Source organism: Lagopus muta, chromosome 6 (assembly GCF_023343835.1).
Source record: "Lagopus muta isolate bLagMut1 chromosome 6, bLagMut1 primary, whole genome shotgun sequence".
In the NCBI taxonomy this organism is placed as follows: domain Eukaryota; kingdom Metazoa; phylum Chordata; class Aves; order Galliformes; family Phasianidae; genus Lagopus; species Lagopus muta.
Window position 1 is genome coordinate 32,017,592 of NC_064438.1, and position 22,103 is coordinate 32,039,694.

The following is a 22,103-nucleotide window of genomic DNA, read 5'->3' on the forward strand; positions in this document are numbered from 1 at the left end:
TCCATTGATTATTTTGCAAGATTATACTTGCAAGACAGGCACATCAGAAAGTATAAATGTCCTTAAAAATGCTTTTTATATCTCTAACTTTCTGACAGGAAGTGGATTTGATAAGAGGTCAGGTGCAGCAGCTCATTTCCTTACCGATGTGGATGGCTCTACAACCTGTAAGCATAATAATGTAACCTTCTAGGCAAAATGCAAGTTCTACAATGTGAGTTGTATAGTGACTGTCCAGTATTTGAAACGGTCTGCATTACAGTGGATCTGTATTTTTGTGTGCTTGGTAAACTCTTTCCTGTTTGTTGCAAATTTCTATGTTCATTTGCAATTGTATTTTTTTTCTCTCCACAGATCTAAGCTTTACTGATCATTGCTTTTTTTGAAGTATTGTTTGTAGGCTAGGACATGAAAATGCTATAGGACTGGGAAATTGACTTGCTATGGAAATGGGAAGCAGTGAAATAGGAAAGCAAAGAATACCAAAAAGCCAACTGAGAAGGGTGTATGTGGTACTACTGAGGGAATAATTTTTAAATGGATGATGCAGATGTGTGTCAGTGACTTCTGTAGACATTTTTCTGAATTACTACTTGGTATTATTGAGTTTCATTATTTGCTTTTCTTGTAAGAAAGACTTTCTTACCTTTTCAGAAACGACTGGAGCAAGAGCTGAAAAAGACACCAAAACTAAGAAAATTCTGGAATCTAATTAAGAAAAATGATGAGAAAATGCATGAGGAGGCAAGAGTGCAGTATGTTACAACAGATTTTTTTTCCATTTAAATCCAATGGCCGATGTATTGGCCATTGTAATTCAACTAAGTGGAGTTGTTATAATAATAATATTAATAATTAAAACAACAACAGCAGAAGCCAAACAACCAATCAACAACATGTAAAGATCGCACATGAGGATCAATCATGTTTTCTCTGTTGGAAACTATCTTGTTTTCCAGTAATCCTCATGTAAATTAATGTTACAGAAGCTAACATTTTATTTGATACAAATTTTAGAGCCAGTGGATAAGGGCTATATAACAGTATTGTATTGTATAGTTGCTCATGTATTTTTTTTCATGGCAAGGTCTTCACTCTCACATGAATTAAAGTGCTTAAGTAAACTTGTGTGTATCTTACAGAAGTTAAATGTTCAAATAATGTTTGTATTATAATGTGATAAAGTGTAGGTGGTATCATACTTCTCTTTTACTTAGTAGAAGTATGGGATGTTAATCCATTTTTTTTCCTATAAGTTAAGAACAGATTCTGGTAATCTGTTTGCCTGAGTGGAAGAAAGTTTATCATCTGAAGAACTTAGGAATGGCTCAAAACAAGTCATTACCATTATGTATGTGTGAAAGCAGCTGACTTCGTACTTGTGAAAGATATTTCTAGTCTTCATTTCAGGAATATTAATTCTTTTGTCCTCTATTTGATTTTAGAGCATATCGAGAGAGAAGATTTCTTTCACAGCTCATTCAGAAATTCATTTCTGTGCTAAAATCAATACCTGTCTCAGGTAACTCCTGGTTCTTGTGTTATTTTGTTGTCTGTTAATGTGTCTTAAATTCTTTTCTTGTATTGAAGCGTAACTACTTAAGATACCAGCCTGAGGTCGGAGACCTTATCTATACGGGGTTTTGGTAATAAGCCTGTCTGCATGGATTTCATGTCAAAGTTAATATTAGTATTTATGCTTTAAAAATGAAATAGCGGAAAGTTACTTTAAACATGTTTTATTTAGGTTCAGTGTGGACTTAAAAATATTTTGTGGATAGTGGTACTCTTAATTGTGTACTTACATCTTCCATACAATATTAAAACATCTCAAAGCATGCCTATATGGGTTGTTATAAATGCATATCATGAAGCTGTCAGTAATATAATATTCTGTCAGTAATGTTGATTTATGATGAGAGCAGAAACGTGAGTGAAGTTAAATGCTGTGAAATTTGACTACTCATGATTTATGAGAAGTCACACTGACAAGAAAAAATTATATGCTTGCCTGATTGAGAACAGAAAAAGTGTTTCTACAGAAGGTTAGTAGCATTTTGACAAATAAATAAACTGCTTATAATCCAGCACAATTTAGGTAACATCACTTGCTAGAATTCTGCTTTTGTTCTTAAGAGCTAAAACTTGCAAAGAGTTTGTGAGCTTTACGGAGAATTTCTGCGTATCAAGGCTTTTTCAAAAAAGGTACCTAACTCATCCAGCTTCCCAGCTGTGCAAAGACTGGTTTCCAAAGACTTGCTTTAACAGTATGCTGAAGGCTTTTGGAAATAGACATTCATTAAAGCAGATTTCGTATTGTGTTCTGACTTGATCCTCTTAGCTTCTCAGCAGTCCACTTAAACTATACGCTGCTTTCAGCATTGTAGCGAAGCCCTTGATGATACATTTTGTAATGTTTCAGTGGGTCCAGTACTGTTGAAAGTACTGGTTCTTAGGTCATTTATTTTTTTTTTCATGCTTTTTAGATCTTCATTTGAAGAAAATCTTCACACCAATCTCATTTCTCTTTCTTTATGTATTTTTTTTTTTTTTCTTAAGAGCGCTTCGTTTAAATGTTTTCATAGGGTTGCAGAGTAGTTGAGATTGGAAGGGACCCTTCAGTGTTATGTAGTCCAACCCCTTGATCAAAGCACAGTTAGTTAGAGGAGGTTGCTCCAAACCTTGTCCAGTTAGACTTGAGTGTTTCCAAGGGAATATAACAGGCAGTTGGACAGTCACTATGGACTTTCAGCCAGTTGACCACACGTGCCACATACATACTAAAAATATTTTAGCTGAAAAGACATTCATGGGAATGGGGTGAGATGTGGAAAGAGATCTTCGTGGGCCTAACATGTTTGAAAGATACTACACTTTACCTGAGTATATACACTGTTAGACTATTTGATCATTTAGGATGCAAAACAAATAGGTTGATTTAATGCAGCATTCAGTACCTTTGAATTTTGTGACAGCCTTTTGCTGAGTTGACTGCAGTTTTAAAAGTCTATCTATCTATCTATATATATATTTTTTTCTTTTATTTATTTTTAGGACTTGACATGAAAAGCTTTTAAGAAATGTAGCAGGCCTGGTGTTATGTGAAAGTGAGCGTTTTTGTATGGCATATTGTTTGTGTTTTTCAGTGGAAAAATTGACTTCTAGAATTCTAGTTTCTTTTATTTCTTATATCCAACTATGTTCTGGTTCACAGTGAAGGAAAGGATTGTTTGAGGAAAAAGAGAAGAAGAATGTCCTGGTTGGTTTTCTAACCTTGTTAGAAGCTGATATTGGTGTACTAGCAACATTTTAGTATGTTTAAAAATATATTGTGGTGTGGATCAATTATAAATATTTTATTCCTATCTAGGTCCTGTTTCTATGGACAAAGTTCATTATTGTGAGAGATTCATTGAACTCATGATCGATCTTGAGGTAAATTGTTTTGTTTCAGTCTGTTTCTGGATGTGCTTTCTACCTCTTTTTATCATAAAGTTGTCATTTTAGACTTATTCCAGTTAACAAGTAGTTAAGTCACAGCTGTGCATAAGGTTGCTTAATAGTGGTTTTCCAGCTGTAAATGAGAGGTTGGAGCAGTGCAGCTACACTGGGACTTGATGGAGCATTTGTCTGATTTATAAATGATTAGAGAAGTCTAAGATCCTAGGTTGCTCTGTGAAGACTCCTAATGAGAGCAGCAGTAATTTCAGCAATTGAAGAAAATGTGTGAAGCTTTAATCCATTAGGATTAATCTAGGAAGCTTCCTTTCAAAGCACCATGGGCTACGTAAAGTATCTTTTGTGTTGAAGATAGAGTACTGTAGGTAGAAAAAAAGGGAGTTCTCAGTTCTGAGAAGCTCACGCTTAATATAAAAACAAAACAAGGTGACTGAAATGAGTGTAGAACATGCACATTTAAAACAATATTGCAGCAGTTTGATGTTATCATGTGTGGCACACAAGGATTATGTAGACACTACTGGTGGAACAGTTGTTTTATTTAATTTACTTTTATTGCTAACAGGGTGTAATCTCACTCATGATGAGTTTATGCCTCATTGCCAGACTAGTAGAAGTTCATAGCACCCTTCCTGCATAAAACCTGGTCTTAGCACACAAATGCTGCCTTAGTATGAGGACCTCTATTAGGGTTTTAGATAAGTTTATAACTGCAGCAATCTATCATTGTCTGCCTTCATGTAATGGAGAGAAATTGAGAAACCAAGATTTCTTTAATTTTGAAGAATTGTTTGTACTAATATAACATTATTTACCACAGGCTTTGCTTCCCACACGACGCTGGTTTAATACAGTGTTGGATGACTCCCATCTTGTTGTTCACTGTTACTTGTCAAGTCTTGCCAAAAGAGAGAAGGAGGGTCATCTCTTTTGCCAGGTGAAATAAGAAGTTTTTTTTTTCATTCTGCAATTCTAAATATTGCAGTTGTTTTATTTCACATTTGGTTGTTAAGACAGATTTTTATGAATATTTCTGATGAGTGCAAACTACATGTTTATCAAAGTCTTTCAGGCAGTAGTCTTTTCTCGTCTATACCTATATGTGCCTGCTTTCATGTTTCTGACTTTTGTGCATTTTTGAAAAGTAGAACCTAGAAAGTGGTGCTGTTTGTGGGTTGCTTTATCCCAGGTGTAACAGAAGATGTTACCAGTGCATTCTCTCCTTTATTTTAACCTCAGACAGTTCTACAATGGTGCTATTTATCAATAATCTCCTTCAGTTTACTTAGCCACAGACAGTTAGTTGTTTACAGCAGGATCTGAAGATCTCTTCTTTTTTATCTGCGTTTTTTTGCTGCTTACTGTCTCCTATCTCTAGTGTTTTTTCAGTCTCTCCTAGCGTCTTTGTTGTTGGAACAGAAAGCCTGAAGCTCATTGGTTTAATTTTCTTCTTTTAAGCTGCATCCCGTCATTGAAAAGTGCGAAGAATTCTAGGGTGGGCATCAGAGAGGGATGGAGTGAGCAAGACTTTGTCTTTTGATAGCAGAAAGCCATAAATTGGATTTGGCATCTCACTGAACCTCTTCCTAGGTCAATGCAATATACTTAATTTCTAGAATTGATGTATTAAAAAAAAAAATGGTGATGATTGTTGGCTGTGCTGTAATTTCTGTGGCTGTATTTCAACACTATTTCATGCATCAGCCAAACTTGGATGTTACTCCCTGATTCATTTCTTTAAGTACTTTGACAAACTACTGTTTGTGCATGGATTTGTTGTGTTAAATAGTGTTTACATTTGCAGTAGAGGTATTGTTAATTAACTTAATTATATGTGTGTTGTCTCAGCTTTTAGATATGCTTAAATTCTACACTGGCTTTGAAATCAATGATCAAACTGGAAATGCTTTGACAGAGAATGAGATGACAACAATTCACTATGACAGAATTACTTCTTTACAGGTAAAGTGCTTGCAGGAGGGAAGGGATGTGGTTTTGCTGTTAAAACTGTTGTGTATACAAATTAGAGTATTTCCCAAAGCATGCTGTTTATTATTCATTTTCATTATCAGGAGTAGTTGTAACTTGACTCTTTATGTCATTCGGAAGGTTTTGATTTATGAATGTGGCTGCAGCAAAATAATGCACTCTAGTAAAACAACGCAACTTTTGAGATTAAGGTGAACTGCTCGTGTAAGATTTAGAAGGGAATTTAATTCTGTTATGCAGTAGGTGGCACCATTTCATCAAGACCAGTACATGCATGATAATAGTAGTCCTTTGTACATAAGAGATAAAAAATGAAGTTCTCATCATCTGTTCTATACAGAGATAGTTATACTCGTCAGGATTTTTCACATGAGATTTAACAAAAAAATCAAGGAAGCATGGTGAAAATAAACCTCTTCCGAGTTGACTAAAAGTCTACGTCTGTGTTTTTACGTTTTTGTTTTAATGGTAGAACAAGTACTAATATGAGCTCTATCAGAAAAACAGTACATCAGAAACACAGGAATACTAAATAGGTGGTGCTAAGAAAAATGGTGATTGTACCTGTTTTTTATTTCTATCCTGGAGTTGCCTGCAGGGTACTAGAAATACAAAAAGACTGTAGTTTGTGTAAATGCTTAGATTGTGATTAAACTGTTTCATTAATGTGCTTAAGTTCCATTTCTTTGGGGTGGATCTTTTATAGAGAGCAGCATTTGCACACTTCCCGGAGTTGTATGACTTTGCACTCTCAAATGTAGCTGCAGTAGATACTCGTGATGCACTGGTGAAGTTATTTGGACCACTCAGGTAAATAATCAGGATTACATTTAACGTAAAATTGATATTCTTTGTTCTCAGTGTTCTCGGTTTTAATTTAACAAAAATCTAGCCATTTTTCTCTGATTTCTCATGTCAGTGAAATTAGGGTATGTGGGTTTTCTTTTTTTTTTTTTTTTTTTTTTTTTTTTTGTGCTTTTGTATCTGTTGAAAATACAGAGACATTTAGAGTTTGGGCCCATTAGTACAGTAGAATGGTACGGACTAGTAGTGAATTATTGGAGTTCCAGCATTGGAAAAATTGTTTTATTTTGCTAATGAGCATGAAAAGCAGTAGACTTCTGGAAAATAGCTGCTTTTAAAAATTAGACTTTAATTACTGTAAGTTAATTACTGCTACAGTGATTTTTAAATTCTAGTACTTTAGTGAAACTTCACATTTGAACTTCTTTAATTAAAAAAAAAAAACAAACCCAAAACTAACTGTAATCTCTCTCACAGACTTTAATGTAATTATTAATTAAAAATGGATTTTTTTTTTATTGTACTGTTGCAGCTCAAATGTACTCCACCAGGTGGCATCATACCTCTGCTTGCTGCCTTCCCTTCCAGAAGGAAACGATACCAGCTATGAGAAGGAGTTTCTGCTAGAGCTGCTGGTAAAACCATCATTCATGTAATTTAGCACCTACACTGTCCTAAAATAGCTGTTTAGGACCTTGGTAAACCATGTGGGAACCACAGCAGCATTATAACAATAATTTGGATAATAAGCTGGAGCTCAAAAAGATACAAATTAAGTATTTGAAAATCTTGAAATGTTGGAAAATCTTTCCTAAGAAACTAGTATATGTATATTTGACATAATAAGGAGAGTCTCAGCAACAGTTTTGAGCTCTTTGGGGAAAACTGTTGTTTATTCAATTACCTGTTTTGTTAGTTGTTGGTTTTTTTTTTCTTAAAAAAAAAAAAAAAAAATCAGTGTCTGTTTGGTTCCTCAAGCCTATTTGTAATTCCAGTTATTGCACAAGATGGTTTTTTTTTATTATTATTATTATTCAATTTATTCAATTATAACGCTTATTTTAGGCATCTAATCTTTTTATATCTTTCATAAATTTTTTGTGGTTCCTTCTTCAAAAATTGTTTGCATGATTTTATAAGATTTAGGTGGTACTACTATGATGCTTATTGATACCATAAACACATATTTGTCCAGTTTACTCTGTAGTAGTATTGGGTGGATTTTTTTCTCCGAAAGGGGAAATGAAGATTAGCTATTACTGGATGACTAGTCAGCTACTGAAAATGTGTGCAGTGTAGAACAAAACAAATCAAACCAAACAAAAACAAACAAGCAAACATTTTTCATCAGTTGAGAAAACAGATGATACTTTGAATGACTGATAGTTGGAATATATGCTTACTCATCTTTCAGTATCATTATGTGAATTTAGTTGTGTTTGACTGGAGGAAAAAAGAACAAAGAGGTTATTAAAACAAAGGACATGGCAAGTGACCACCAGCATTCTTCTGGATTAATGCATATGTTTTAAAGATAGCTTTATTTTCGTGTTTTGATTTACAGAAATTTCAAATGCGTCCTTTAGGTTTCCCGTCATGAGAGACGAATATCTCAAATTCAGCAGCTCAATCAGATGCCTCTTTATCCCACAGAGAAGATTATTTGGGATGAAAATATAGTCCCAACTGAATATTATTCTGGAGAAGGTATGATTAGCAATTTATTGAAGGCTGAAAGGAGCAGTAAGTGCCCAAAAAGGGAGCCTGTGCTCGTTCTGTCTTCAGAGTTCATGCAATTATAAGGCGTTTTTTAATGAATAGAGTACTTAAATAAAAATATGAAGGTTTGTGTTTATGCAAAGCCACTTCTTTACTTATAGTCTGTAACAGGTATGACATTGTCAGCAGTACCAGTGCAGGAGTCACCTGGATATAGCTGCTGTGTGTGTATATACTAATCACAGGTTTACACACACACAAATATATACAATATAAAAAATAAATATATATAAGTGTATAAAAAAAAAAAGTATATAAATGTACACTAATCACTATGTATTACTGGTTTTGAAGGAAGAAAGGGAGTGGAACATCTCATTACACCTGTTTCTGTGGTGTTTTGTAAATTTTAAATAATCCTTTATAGAATTTTTATTAATGTGAAATGTAATGCAAAATGTAATTTTGGCAAGAAACAGAGATTGTTTGAAACATTGTGCTATCTGTGTGTTGGTAGAACTCTTGAGAGTTCTTGAGAACTCTTTCCCTTTTAAACTCAATGTATTCTCCAGCATTATATTTCTTTTCTGTGTTCTTTAAGACAGCTAAATTCTTCTGTCCAAAGGATGAAAATTGTTTTAATCTTGTGCAGGTTCATCTAGAGAGAACTTGAAAATTTAGGGGAGGAAAGGATGGAAATGTGCATTTGTTAGTAAAGTATATCTACAAAAAGAGAAATCCTTGGGAGCTCCTATAATAAGAACTCCAGCGGTTATAGCAGTTATATTATGTGTTTATGTACTTGTAATTATGTGGAATCAAAATATTCTTTTTTCTTTTTTCTTTTTTCTTTTTTCTTTTTTCTTTTTTCTTTTTTCTTTTTTCTTTTTTCTTTTTTCTTTTTTCTTTTTTCTTTTTTCTTTTTTCTTTTTTCTTTTTTCTTTTTTCTTTTTTCTTTTTTCTTTTTTATTCATCAAATAACACTTTTCCTGCCCTTCCTTAGGCTGTCTTGCACTTCCCAAACTGAATCTACAGTTTCTGACTCTTCACGATTACTTGCTAAGGAACTTCAATCTCTTTCGCTTGGAGTCGACTTATGAGATCAGACAGGATATTGAAGATAGCGTCAGTAGGATGAAACCATGGTAATATTTGTTAAATGACCTGAACCAGTCAACTCAGCTTGAACTGTAAACAAAGAGCATTTGAGAATGATTTACTAATGTTGTGTGTGTACTAAATGCCTAGTAATGCATTTTAAATTGTAAGATGCTGTGTTTTGTACTAACCTCTTACACAAGGTGTTTCTGTTCTGTGGGATGATGTTGCAAGAATGAGTTGGTAAGTATACCTGTAGTGTTAACTTGAAAGACCTAATGCTAGATATTGGATGCTAACAAACAATGTTTGTGATATTATCAATTATGTGGTGGTTTTCAAAAAGTACTGAACATTGTCTGACTTTATGAAATACAGGAACACTGCCTCTAGTTCTTCCATTATATAAAGTGTTTTATGGCCTATTCTTGAATCTGCCATATTTTGATCCTGTTTAGATTTCAAGGGGATCATCTGGTGTGGCATCTCTTATACTCAGTATTTGCTTTTGTTACCTTTTTTCTCTGCCTTCAGTTTCATTAATCACATTGGCATATGTTGCCCTCGTGTCTTGAAATACATTTAAAAAAAAAATCAGTTCATGTTATACAGTTTGAAAAAACATACGGGATTACATGAGCATGTAAAATTAACTTTTTTTTTTAGTTGACTTTGAGGTGAATTTTTTCACACTTTAAAAACCAAATCTGTTATTGGATAACAACTAACGAAACTGATTTCTTTTATCTTGTTTGTTTTTTCAGGCTGTCAGAATATGGAGGTGTGGTCTTTGGTGGATGGGCCAGGATGGCACAGCCCATTGTGTCTTTCACAGTGGTGGAGGTTGCAAAGCCCAATATTGGTGAAAACTGGCCCATGCGAGTACGAGCAGATGTCACAATTAATTTGAATGTTAGAGATAGCATCAAAGATGAATGGGAAGGTACTTGTCATGTTCTGTAAAATAAGGTGCTCAAAATAACTGCTCATCAAAATGTCCTTTGCCTTGATTTTATCTGTAAGAAAGATTTTGTCTGAGGTAGACTTGTCTATCTTAGTATGCTTCAGAAGTATGTTATTCAAGTTCCAATTCTAAGAAATTTAGCCTTTTCTGAATACAGAATTAAGATATATTTACACTTACACTGGGGGCAGAATATTTACCATTTTACTGTGATGTTATTCAGTTGGTAACTGTGAAATTCTACACCATAGAGGCAGAATGGAAAGATAATTTAGCATTTGAAATTAACATGCGTGCTAAGCATGTCTTATTGTAGAAGTGGCCGAGAATGTGAAATCTCTCTACTAAAAACACAGTAAGCACTTATTCACTGTACAGATTGCAGAGCACTGTCACCATTTGCCTAGGTTGCTTGTGAAGTTTCCTCTTTAGAGATCTTCAAAAGCTACCTGGATGTGGTCCTGGGCAACCTGCTCTGGGTGGCCCTGCTTGATCAGGATAGTTGGATCAGGTAACTTTTGCAGAGGCCCCTTCCAACCTCAAGCATTCTGTGAAAGATGAAGATTTTCATTTCATTAAGTGAGTACATGTTAGTAATATTCAGTATATTTGAATGTGTTTAGGAAGTGCTGGCTATACCAAGTAAGGTTTTTTTCAAGTAATGTTTTTATCTGCAAGCAATGCTTTTTTGCTTGAGGAATTGAACTTTACTTGACTGTGTTGGCAAGTGGCATACTAGCATGTACCTGTACTTGGATTATCAGTAAATGTCAGTTCCTCTTCTTTTGTAGAGAAACATTGGTGAAATGTGCTGGAGCTACACAATGTGGTACACATTGTGGTACAATGTGGTCAGATCACATAGCACAAATGCTAAAGCTGGAGCATGTAATAAACAAACAGATACAAAATATTTTCTTACTAGTAATGTTAGGATTATTGTTGTCACATGGAGGATGGAAGCAGGCTTCACTATCCTGAAGGCAGTTAATGGCAGGTTTTAAAAATTTCCAGGTTTTATCAGAGTAATCAGTGGCAACAAAGTGATCTTCAGCCTTAATGTAATCAGGCATCCAGCTTCTTACATATGTTGGCAGAGCACTTAAGGAATTTGTATGGAACTTGGGGCAAGTCCCCAGAATTTGCAGTGTTTTAAAATAGCTATTCTGCAGTTTCATTCTCAATGTTTTCCTATATTTTGATATGTTATCTGAATCATAGAATGCCTTGGTGTGAAAGAGACTTTAAAGGTGATCCAGTTCCAATCCCTGTGCTGTGTGTGGAGTTGCCACTTACTAGATAAGACTGCCCAGGACCCCGTCCAACTTGGCTATGAATGCCTCCAGGGGTTGGCTCTCTCCAGCTTCGCTGGGTAACCCGCTGCTGTGCCGCACCAACCCCTGAGTAAAGAATTTCCTCCTAAATTCTGAAGTAAATCTCCCCTCTTTTAGTTTAAAACCATTCTGCCTTATTCTAACGCTATCAAACTGTGTAAACAGTCAGTATCTCTCCTGTTTAAGTTCTGGAGTGCCACAGTGACATCTTCCTAGAGCCTTCTGTTGTCTGAGCTGAACAAGCCCAGTTCCCTCAACCTTTCTTCATCTGGAGAGCACCTCCACTCCTCTGATCATCTTTGTGGCCCTCATCTGGGCCTGTTCAACAGCTCCATGCCTCTGTTTTGCTGGGTGACCCAGACTTGAACACACTACTCCAGATGGGGCCTCACAAGGTCTAAGTAGAGGGGGGAAATCAGCTCCCTCACTTGCTGGCCACCCTTCTTTTGATGCAACCTGGGATTATGTTGGCCTTTTGGGCTTATACTTGTATATTGTTAGCTTACACAAGCTTTTCATCCACCACTTTTCATCCCTCTCTGTAAGGCTGCTCTCAATGGGATCTTTTCCCAGCATGTTTGCATATGTGAGATTGCCATGAACCCAAGTGCAACACCTTTAACTTGGCCTTGATATCTTAAGTTCTTGTGGGCTCACTTTTCAAGTTTGTCCAGGTCCCATTGGATGGCATCCCTTCCATTTGGTCTGTTTCTTCATGGAAGCCTTCAGTGTAAACAGCGTTCTCTGATAGTAACCTATTATTTCTATACTTACTATCTTTGTGTTTTCCATTATAAGAATGATAGAAATTATAGTTACTAATTTATAATTATTTTGAAAACACAATCTTCTCATATGCTTCGATAAGGTTTATAGTAAGTCGCTAACGCTCCTTTACCATTCATTTCTTTATCTGTTAGGTCCATATTTGTCAGTAAAATTGTAATGTAATTTCTTAGCCTGCTATTGTGTCAAAATAATTTTATATACTTCTAAGCACTTTAAGATTAGGTTGTGTGTTTAAATGACTCCGATACATTTTTCTATTCAATTATTAATCCTGTTAATAGGGTTAGCACCAAGGAATTTTGTGTCTGCATATTCCAAAAAGCTAGTTTTTGCCTCCAGTGTAGTTTCATTTCTTGAGTGTTTTCCAGTTATACATGAAAAACAAAGATAAATATAGTAAAATAAGTATTTAATTGATGATAGTAAAACTCCGCTATTCAGTAACATATCCTGTCCTAAATATTGTTAGATGATAGAAATATTCCAGTAGCTAATGTCTTTTCTATGGCTCTTTTTTACCAGTGTAAGTAGGTATAGATAGATAGATATAATATATATAATTTTTTAATGTTAGTGTAGTCTCTGGAAGTTTGAAAGCAGTAATGCTTTAAGGTAGGTAAATTTTTAAAATTACTGCTGATTTGACACTGAGGTGAAGAGTGGATAAATAATTGTCTTGATGACCTTATTCAAATACCTTCATATACTTTCTTCAAGTATCTGGAAGCTGATTGCAGTGAGAGCGAGGCTGGTCTATTCTTCCTGGTGACAGGATAAGGGGAAATGGCCTCAAGTTGTGCCGGGGAGGTTTAGGTTGGATATCAGGAAAAGCTTTTATACACAAAGGGTTGTTAAGCATTGGAATTGGCTCCCCAGGGAGGTGGTTCTGTCACCATCCCTGAATGTGTTTAAAAGCTGTCTGGATGTGGTGCTCAGGGACATGATTTAATGGTGAGTTGTTAGAGTTAGGGTAGTATAGTTAGGTTTAGGTTGGACTTGATGACCTTGAAGGTCTTTTCCAACCTGAGCAATTCCATGATTCTGTTAAACTTAAGAGGGATAACAATATTCAGTGAACAACAAGAGAAGTATCTGCCTCAGAAGATGATGATCCATTTAGGTCTGGAAGGATTTTTTTTCTCAACTCTGTTTGAGGTTTCTGTTAATGATATAGAGGAGTACTGTGTACATTCATTAAATTTTGGAAGCTTCTCAAAAATGTGTGAATTGGGTAGATATACTGGAAGAAAGGACTGATGTTCAAAATGACAATGAATTGGAGAACTGATCTTTTAAAAGCAGAGTGCAATTTAAGAGAGGTGAGTAGGAAAATACTAAACTTAAGCAAGAAAATTCGCTGCATTTTGAAAATAATTTAGTAGGCAGTAGCTGTGCATGAGGAAAAGAGTTTGAGTTCAATGTGCTACTACTGAGGGAAAAACACTTTATCAGGTCATACTGGGATTTATAAACTGTAATATAGCAAATAACATGAGTAAGTGGCCTTCTACCCTACTAAATAACTGACTTTGTTTGGAATTTTGTGCCTAGTTCAAGGCACACACTTACATTTTTAGAAAACAATTGGGAAGAATATAGGTTTAGATATGCAGAAGCTTGTTGTTATGAGGAAAAAAAATTGTTTCTTCTCTTTGTACATGAGATTGTAGCAGATTCTAGTGTGTAAGAGTAGTGGAAAAGAAAAAAACATTTACTATGGTTTTGTATCTTCAGAGTTAAAGGCATATTTTGAAATTGAGTACATTATGGTCTAAATAAGCATGTTTTTTAAATTTAAAAAGTCAGATATTTTATTGTGTATATTTTTAAAGAATGGGTGTTGAAAATGGCATTTTATCAATTTACCGAATGTTCCTTTTTGGAATCAGGTCTACGGAAACATGATGTCTGTTTTTTGGTGACTGTGCGTCCCACACAACCTTATGGCACTAAGTTTGACCGAAGACGACCTTTTGTTGAGCAAACTGGCCTGGTATATGTTAGAGGCTGTGAAATCCAGGGCATGTTGGATGAGAAGGGACGTGTTATTGAAGAGGGTATGATACACCAATCTTCTTTGAAATATGGGTTTTGGGTTTTTTTTTGTTTTGTTTTCATTGATTGGCTTTTGCTAACAGCTTGAATTCACTTGCTTCTCTTTTGAGTGGTACTCAATGAGTTATTATTTAATTGAAAAACAGACAAACTAAGTTGATGAGCAGTCCTTGAGAGGTTATTTGTTTACCTCTTATACAAGTTGATATAATGAAATGGTATTTAGCACACTTTATTTTTAGGATTTAGGGTGTATTCTGAAACTCTCATAAAAATGCAATGAAAAACATGAAACAATACCATCCATAAAGTAATTTCATTATATGAATGTGTCTAAAATCTGCTTTAAGAAAGATAATGGATGGCTTATTTGAGTACTAATCTGCTTTTGTGCTATATTAAATTCTTTTACTGCTTCATTATGAGCAGGACCTGAACCCAAACCAAGACTTAAAGGCGACTGCAGAACATACAGAGTATTTCTGGACCCAAACCAGTATCAACAAGACATGACCAATACAATCCAAAATGGAGCAGAAGATGTATACGAGACTTTTAATATAATAATGAGAAGAAAACCAAAAGAAAACAATTTCAAGGTAAGGTACCACTCATCAACACTTAAGCCATACAGGTGAACTGTTATCCTAAAAATTGCTGAAACTTATTCATTTTAGTTGCATGTGGTGGGCTTTTCAAGCGGAGTTAGATCGGTTCAGCAAGTGATAATTTCCTGCTTACAGCTAAGTAATAGAGTAACTGAAAATCAGAAACTAACTGAAGTAATAATAAGAAAATGAAACATTAGTTTATAATTTTAGTCTTTCACCAGGTGGCCTACAACGTAGTTATATTTGGCTTTTAGAGGCAGGGGAATATGTGGAATATAAGCCTTGCTTATGTTCCTATTCTATAGACATCCAGAACTTCTAATACAGACAGGATGGTCTGAGAATCCTGGAGAGGAATACAGAGCAGAAATATTTGTAGCTATTGATGTGATCCGGTAACTTATTGTATAAATAGAACTGCAGGATCATATCAGGCACTATTTTCTTTCAAGATATTTGGATTATGCTTTCGTTGTTCTCCTTGTCTGAGTGTTCTAGAATGAAAACTTTACTGGTAATTATGGTACTCTTTTAGCTCTTCACTAAGAGAACAGTTTAGGATTTTTGTAGTTTGACACGGATGTTTGTATTTTCTTTTTTTTTTATATATATATATATATATGCAGTGTACAGATATAGAATGTAATTAACCAAATACCCATAAGTGGATGACTGATAGATATTAGTATCTTAGAATAACTTGATTAGTTTTTAGTGTGTTATATTTACTTAGTTAAAAAGTCATTCTCCAATCTTCTTTTTCCCTGTTTTTTCCCATTTTCAGGCTGTTCTGGAAACTATTAGAAATCTAATGAACACAGATTGTGTGGTTCCTGACTGGCTACATGACATCATTCTTGGATATGGAGACCCAAGTAGTGCACACTATTCAAAAATGCCAAATCAGATTGCATCTCTAGATTTTAATGACACCTTCCTGTCTATTGATCACTTAAAAGCTAGCTTTCCTGGGTACAATATTAAAGTGACTGTTGACAATCCGGAACTACAAGTACCTCCCTTCAGGTGATCTCAAGATTTCAAATGCTCGTGGTCTGTTATTCTTGCTGCAGTGCCTTGTCAGATGGAGTTGAGTTCATTGGTTGAAGGGAGGTGCTCTTTCTTTTAGGAAAATATATTCATATGTTAATATTGAGACTTACTTGTATAGCAGTATACATATAGTTAGTATATACTATGATATATATGGTACAGCATTGCTTGTAAATTACACTATTGCATTTATGGGGAAAGGAACAGTGTAAAATAGAATAAAGGCATGTAGTATTCACTCCTCTATTGGTATCCGGTCTCTCCAAGTTCAACCTAGTAGTTTTTAAGTTAAATTGTTTTTAGGTCACATTAAAGCAAAAAACAGTACAGCAGTTTCATAATCCATAAAAGTTTGAGCTTGTGGAAATACTGTTCAGTAAAAACAAATAAAGCAAGCATACTAGCACATCAAACCTGATTATTTTAGGAATTATTTCTGAAAGAAGATGCCTACCTTTCTGAACACTAAATGAGATTTACATATTTTGTTTCAGTGGTGTCGTTGTCCAACCCAAAGCATTAGTGATTAATTTTTAGTTTTGAAAGTGATGTTCTTCATTGTTGGCTTCTTTGTACTTGTGCAACTGAATTTCTCAGTGTATGTAGCTTTATCAGCTTTTTTTCAAACATTGCATGTAGAGTACATGTGGAGAAGGCAATAACAGTTTGTCATTTCTATGACAGTAGTTTGAAGAAGTTGCATATACATACCACATGCAATTTCCTGTGGTGAACTATTGTTAACTTTCACATTTTTTTCTACATGAAGAGGTATTGCTGTATTTGTCTTACAAAGAGACTAAAACATTATTGATGCTATAAATGTCTCCATTGTTGCATCATGATGATTGAATTGTTACTGGAATTCCTCCTCCGTAATTTGTTGCTGAATTAAAGTATAGATGCTAGACAACATTTACTATAAAAGTAAAGCTGAAGTGGGAGGATGAAAGTCCTTGCATTGAAACTGTTTAGAACATTGACACATTTTGTTAAGAAGGTGTCCATCCGTTCTAGAACAAAATCAGGTTATTACAGCTGACCAGACAGTGCCAGTGGCTTTCTGTTCTATCTTGACTCCTGTCCCTTCCAGTTTCGTTTTTGAACTCTTTGCTATCAGCATTCTTTCACTTGTCTTAAAGCACTGCTCCTGTCTTTTCAAGCTATATAAAGTACACTTTTGATGTACTTTTGATGTATTTGTCAAATATACTCTCCTAGTCTGCTTAAGAGTCCTTTGTCTTGTCCTCATCTATACTTTGTCTGAATCTATATTATGATTGTTTAGCTCAACAGTGACAAAATAAATCTTTCTGTATGAACTTGTAAGACAGTAAGACAGTCTGGTGCATGTTTTGAAGCTTAGATTTGAATTATATGTTACAGGATAACTTTCCCAATAACAGGAGGTAAAGGAAAGAAAAGAAAAGAGGATGGGAATGAAGAAAAATCTGAAGAAGTGAAAACATTGATTGTAGAGCCTCACATCATTCCAAACAGGGGACCATATCCATATAATCAACCAAAACGGTAATAGATGTATGTGAATTTGGTTAAAAGTGCTAACAGTTCATTTTCATAACTAAACATACTTTTTTTTTTTTAAAATGTAATTGTGATTTCATTACCAAAAGAGTTGAATATAGGAGTATTTCATTGGTGTTTTTATCATCTCTATTTAAAAAAAAAAAAAAAAAAAAAAAAGGGAAAGTATTATGAGAAATACTGGCATGCACTTAAAGCATGCAGAGTAGAGCCTTAGTAAAACTATTCTTGCTTGTGGTAGTTCTGGAAGTGAATTTTTGACAGGCCTGTATCAGATTCCTTACTGAAGGGAGAAAAAAGTAGTTCAGTTTTCTCTATATCCAGGTAATCTAGTAATGTCATTTAACTTGGTATTTCAACACGTCACTGTATTATTCAAGAATTAAAAAGGAGAACTATAGCTAAATAATTTTACAGTACTCTCAGTAGATAGTAACTAAAGACTTTGGTTTAGCTGGGTGATTTTGTAGTAATTTGGCCAATATAATTTAGTGTCTTGTTTAGAGGCATGAAGTTCTGGAGAAATGTGTAGCCAATTAAGTTAAAGCAAATTTGTTTTTAAAGTATTACTGAAACTGTTGGCAAAATCTGTGGGTTTTTTTGATTCTTTTATCTTGCTTTGTTACAGCAATACTATTCAATTTACCCATACCCAGATTGAAGCTATTCGTGCAGGAATGCAACCTGGACTAACTATGGTAAGAATATTTTAAACTGCTTTTGTTTGTTTGATTCTAGCTTCTAGGTACATTAAATGAAACACCCATAATGCCTTTTTCTGTAGCCTTTGTGAGAGTTCTTACTTATTAATAACTTAGAACAAGAGAAAATAATATATAAGTATTTCATATTTGATCTCTGTATTTGGCTGAATCCGCTCTTAATGACTGAAGACTTTACTCAACAACTGAATTTTTTTTTCATTGGTTGGATTGATAATTTTAGACTTCTAGCTTTTGTCATGTCTGCCATTTTTTAAACCACTTTAAATTACTTAGATCAAAATAAAACTGATACAGGTTCGTTAAAAGAAATGAAAGTTATTGAGTTATCCCTATGGAGTTTTTTTTCTACTGTCCTGTGAAATTTAATGTACTATCCCTTATATCCTGCTGACTTATAGATATAAGGAGCTGTTAAAAAATAAAAAAAATAAAAAAAAATCAGTGTTGCAGATTTGTTGGGAAAGTAATTTTTGATCAGTGAAATTCTGCAGCGGTCTCCAAGGCTTACCTGACTACAAGTGCCTGTATTCCAGTGAAGCACAGATTATCCTGGCAGTGATTTCTCAGTGGAGTACTCATGTGACTTCTCTGCTCAATGCCATTAATCTCTTCTTGGACTACATTGGCATTAATGCTAGTTCTTAGGGTGTTTTTTTTGTTTGTTTGTTTGTTTTGTTGTCATAGTAGTAGTAGTATTCATTTGTATATATTTTTCCTCCTCCATATTCTCATGTTTTTACCACTCTCTGGACACTGCATAGCTAGCACAAAAAATGCAGCTCAAAGGAAAAACCAAATTTCAGTAGAATTGTTGTACGCCTTTTGTCATTGCCTGACTAGATGTGCTGAAACTAGTGTTGTCTTGAACTGTACATAAAAGTTCCTGAGTTCACAGTGTTTTTGAGTGTGGTATGTTCTCTATTACAGCACAGCAGAACTATCTGTTTCCTGATAGGATACTGATTTTAGGTTTATTCATAAATAAAAAGTCTCTTTTTGGAATGCTGTAAAAATGCCACAGTGATAAATTTTAAATTTGATTTTTTTAACAATGTTACAGGGTGGGGTGTTTTTTTTCTTGAGTATTTGTTTAAGAATGCACAAGAATGAATAGGAGTGTTTTAATAGTTTTATTTCATTATTGTACTGTCAACAGAAAGAAGACAGAAGTTACAGTCTTTACTACCATTATTGACTATTTAATTAACACAAAATACCAGGGCCAAGGGGAAGATTATATTTCCATCACCTAGTGTCTTTTTTGATTGTATTTTAAATAGCATTGCATACTGTTTATTATTCTCACTTAGTATTAGTTGACTATAAATGACTTTCTAATGCAACTGTATAATGCATCATAATCTATCATGTGTCATGTTTGAGTGGGTTTTGAAATGATAATGTACTACACCTAATAGTCTATCACCTAGCATAAATCTTTGAGAAGATGGTTTTTAGAGAATTCTAAGTTTACAGCTAAAAAATCATTTGTTAATTTCTTTTAAAAGGAGTCACAGGGCGGAATCTGGTGGTCTAAAGGGGAAAAACAGTGACAAAGCCATTTTTGTTTCTATGAGTGTTTTGGTTTTTCTTTTTTTGTTTAAAACATCTGTGATATTTTGTGAAGAGTAGAAGCAGGCTACAGTTAAACAGTATAAACCTGTGCTTTGTTTTTTGTTTCTGTCACTTGTTTCTGTCAAATATGATTGAGAAATACAATCCTACTTGTTTTAAAGTCTAACAATTAATGAGATGCTCTGTCTGAATAAAACAAGCGTGATTTTTTTTGCAGTTTATAAATTTTATGTGTAGATGTGTGACATCTGCTATTCTTTCTTCTACTGAAAAAAATATTTTGAAGTAGTTTATAATACCTAAAATGTCTTATGCATAAAATTTCTTAAAGTTGATAGTCTAATTGAGCCTATGAAAACATTAATTATTGGTATTGTATCATTAGTTATAAATTGTTCTGAGTAAGTGAAAAGAGTGAAGTCTGTTTTCTATTCTTTCCCTTACCTTATTATTTTTTAGTTATGTTTTCCTGTTGTTTCCTGTATATGTAGCCTATCTTGAGGCCAAATTGTTTTTTGGGTTTTTTTCTCTTAGAAGGTCTTGTGAGCTTGCTCTGTTCTTCCTGGCAGGCTAAATTTCTGTCCTGTGGAATACTGTGTTAAATTGAGTGGTTTTTTTTGTATTTCACTACTTTATTTTTTTGTTTTGTTTTTAGGTAGTAGGTCCACCTGGTACAGGGAAAACTGACGTTGCAGTCCAGATAATATCCAATCTCTATCATAATTTCCCAGAACAACGAACTCTTATAGTTACCCACTCTAATCAGGTAAGGTGATAGCAATGCATGAAATTTTCCCGTGGTTAAAATCAGGAAGAGCAGCATATGTTGAGATCAGTAGGTTTGAAGCCTCAGTTGTCTTTTAGAAGTGTAAACTTATGATGACTTGTGAGCAGTTTTGCGAAAGCTAAAAGGGTAGATGAAATTTTTGAATTTCAGGTAACTCTAAGATGTTTAGCAGAGATTTTCAGGGTATTTAACTGTTTAAGAGATTTGAAATCAGGAAGTGTTTTTCAAGGGGAAAAAAGTTTATGCAGAGTTTTACAGTCACAAACATACGCATGCTAGAATTGACTTCAGATAACGAGTTGTATTTTAGTACCATACTTTAATGTGTTTGCATGATTTCCAGTTGAAATAAACATAAGCAGGCTCCACTTGTACTTCATTCTTAGTTTCATACTTTGACCCTGTACTTAAAACTTTGTACAGTTAATACTAAGCTTTAGAGAGCTGAAGAGTTTAAGGCATCAGTCATAGCTCACCCTGAAGTTCAGCAAAATTCATTTTACCGTATGGAATAGTCATGGTTCCTGCCAATCAGTACCAGATTGCACTCTAATTCTAATTTACAGTAAAAATTAAATGACAAAATTAGTTCAAAATAATCTAAAAAAAAAAACCACACACAAAAAAGAAAAACCAACCCAACCCTATGTTTGCAAAATGTAATTCTTTAAGAAAATATTGTAAACTGATAGCTTTATCAACTAGTGTGTTGTTTTTTTTTTTAACTAAGTGATTTAATCAGAATAATAAATGAAAATCTGTGAAGCACATGAAGAGGAGTTTCAGTAGACTGATGTCTCTTGCCAGTGTCAAGATTAACACAATCAAACTTAAGCATAAACTTCATGTTTTCTTTGGCTTTCATTGTACCATAATATACGTTATTTCTTAGCTGGTTTATCAGTCATTCTTTTGGTTTTCTCTACAACAGCTTCTAAAAACTACCTTTTCTCCTGTTCTTGTCAATCTTTAGGCCTTGAACCAGCTGTTTGAAAAAATCATGGCTCTAGACATTGATGAGCGCCACCTCCTGCGCCTGGGTCACGGAGAAGAGGAATTGGAGACAGAGAAAGATTTCAGCAGGTAAGAAAGAAGGTGCTAAAGATAGTTTATGTAAGTATTATAGCTAAGGTGTGTGTTGTAAATGTGCAAGGAGCTGCTTGGCAAGTTTTTCATAGTATTGAATCCCAATAATGCAGTTTTACTTTCAGAATAGAATTAAGTAATTTTGATTCTTATTCAGTAGCATAAGTATTCCTTTGAGAATCCAAAGGCAGATCTGGCAGTTACTTGTTCACAAATTCAGCTGCTTCAATAAGAGTAGCTTATGATGTTCTAGGCATGTATGTATTTTATAAAGTTAATCTGTTTAATGGGAAAAGTTTAATAAAGTTTTTGCAGTTAGAAATTTTTGTGCAAATATCTCACCTCTGAATATTGTATGCACATAAAGTAGAAATAAAACTTTGTGCTTCCAGTTTTTCAAAATATTAAATAGTACTAAAATTACTTATTTTATTGGTAATATATTTTGAAGTATGCATCTGTAAGGCAAGCTATCAAGTGTGCATCAGTACAAAGAATTAAGAACCTATT

At 34.2% G+C, this 22,103-nt stretch overlaps 1 protein-coding gene across 1 annotated transcript in view; it reads left to right on the forward strand.

Moving 5' to 3' along the window:
• The window catches only part of AQR (aquarius intron-binding spliceosomal factor), a 47,929-nt gene that overhangs the window by 6,200 nt on the left and 19,626 nt on the right, over positions 1-22,103 (forward strand). Inside the window, exons 7-24 of the mRNA XM_048947823.1 lie at positions 99-167; positions 655-755; positions 1,446-1,522; positions 3,371-3,435; positions 4,280-4,396; positions 5,308-5,421; positions 6,155-6,258; positions 6,785-6,887; positions 7,839-7,959; positions 8,975-9,116; positions 9,834-10,012; positions 14,046-14,213; positions 14,641-14,810; positions 15,607-15,848; positions 17,262-17,405; positions 18,049-18,118; positions 20,376-20,486; positions 21,481-21,590. Coding sequence (XP_048803780.1) covers positions 99-167; positions 655-755; positions 1,446-1,522; positions 3,371-3,435; positions 4,280-4,396; positions 5,308-5,421; positions 6,155-6,258; positions 6,785-6,887; positions 7,839-7,959; positions 8,975-9,116; positions 9,834-10,012; positions 14,046-14,213; positions 14,641-14,810; positions 15,607-15,848; positions 17,262-17,405; positions 18,049-18,118; positions 20,376-20,486; positions 21,481-21,590 — 2,207 coding nt within the window. The remainder of the gene's footprint in view (positions 1-98; positions 168-654; positions 756-1,445; positions 1,523-3,370; positions 3,436-4,279; positions 4,397-5,307; positions 5,422-6,154; positions 6,259-6,784; positions 6,888-7,838; positions 7,960-8,974; positions 9,117-9,833; positions 10,013-14,045; positions 14,214-14,640; positions 14,811-15,606; positions 15,849-17,261; positions 17,406-18,048; positions 18,119-20,375; positions 20,487-21,480; positions 21,591-22,103) is intronic.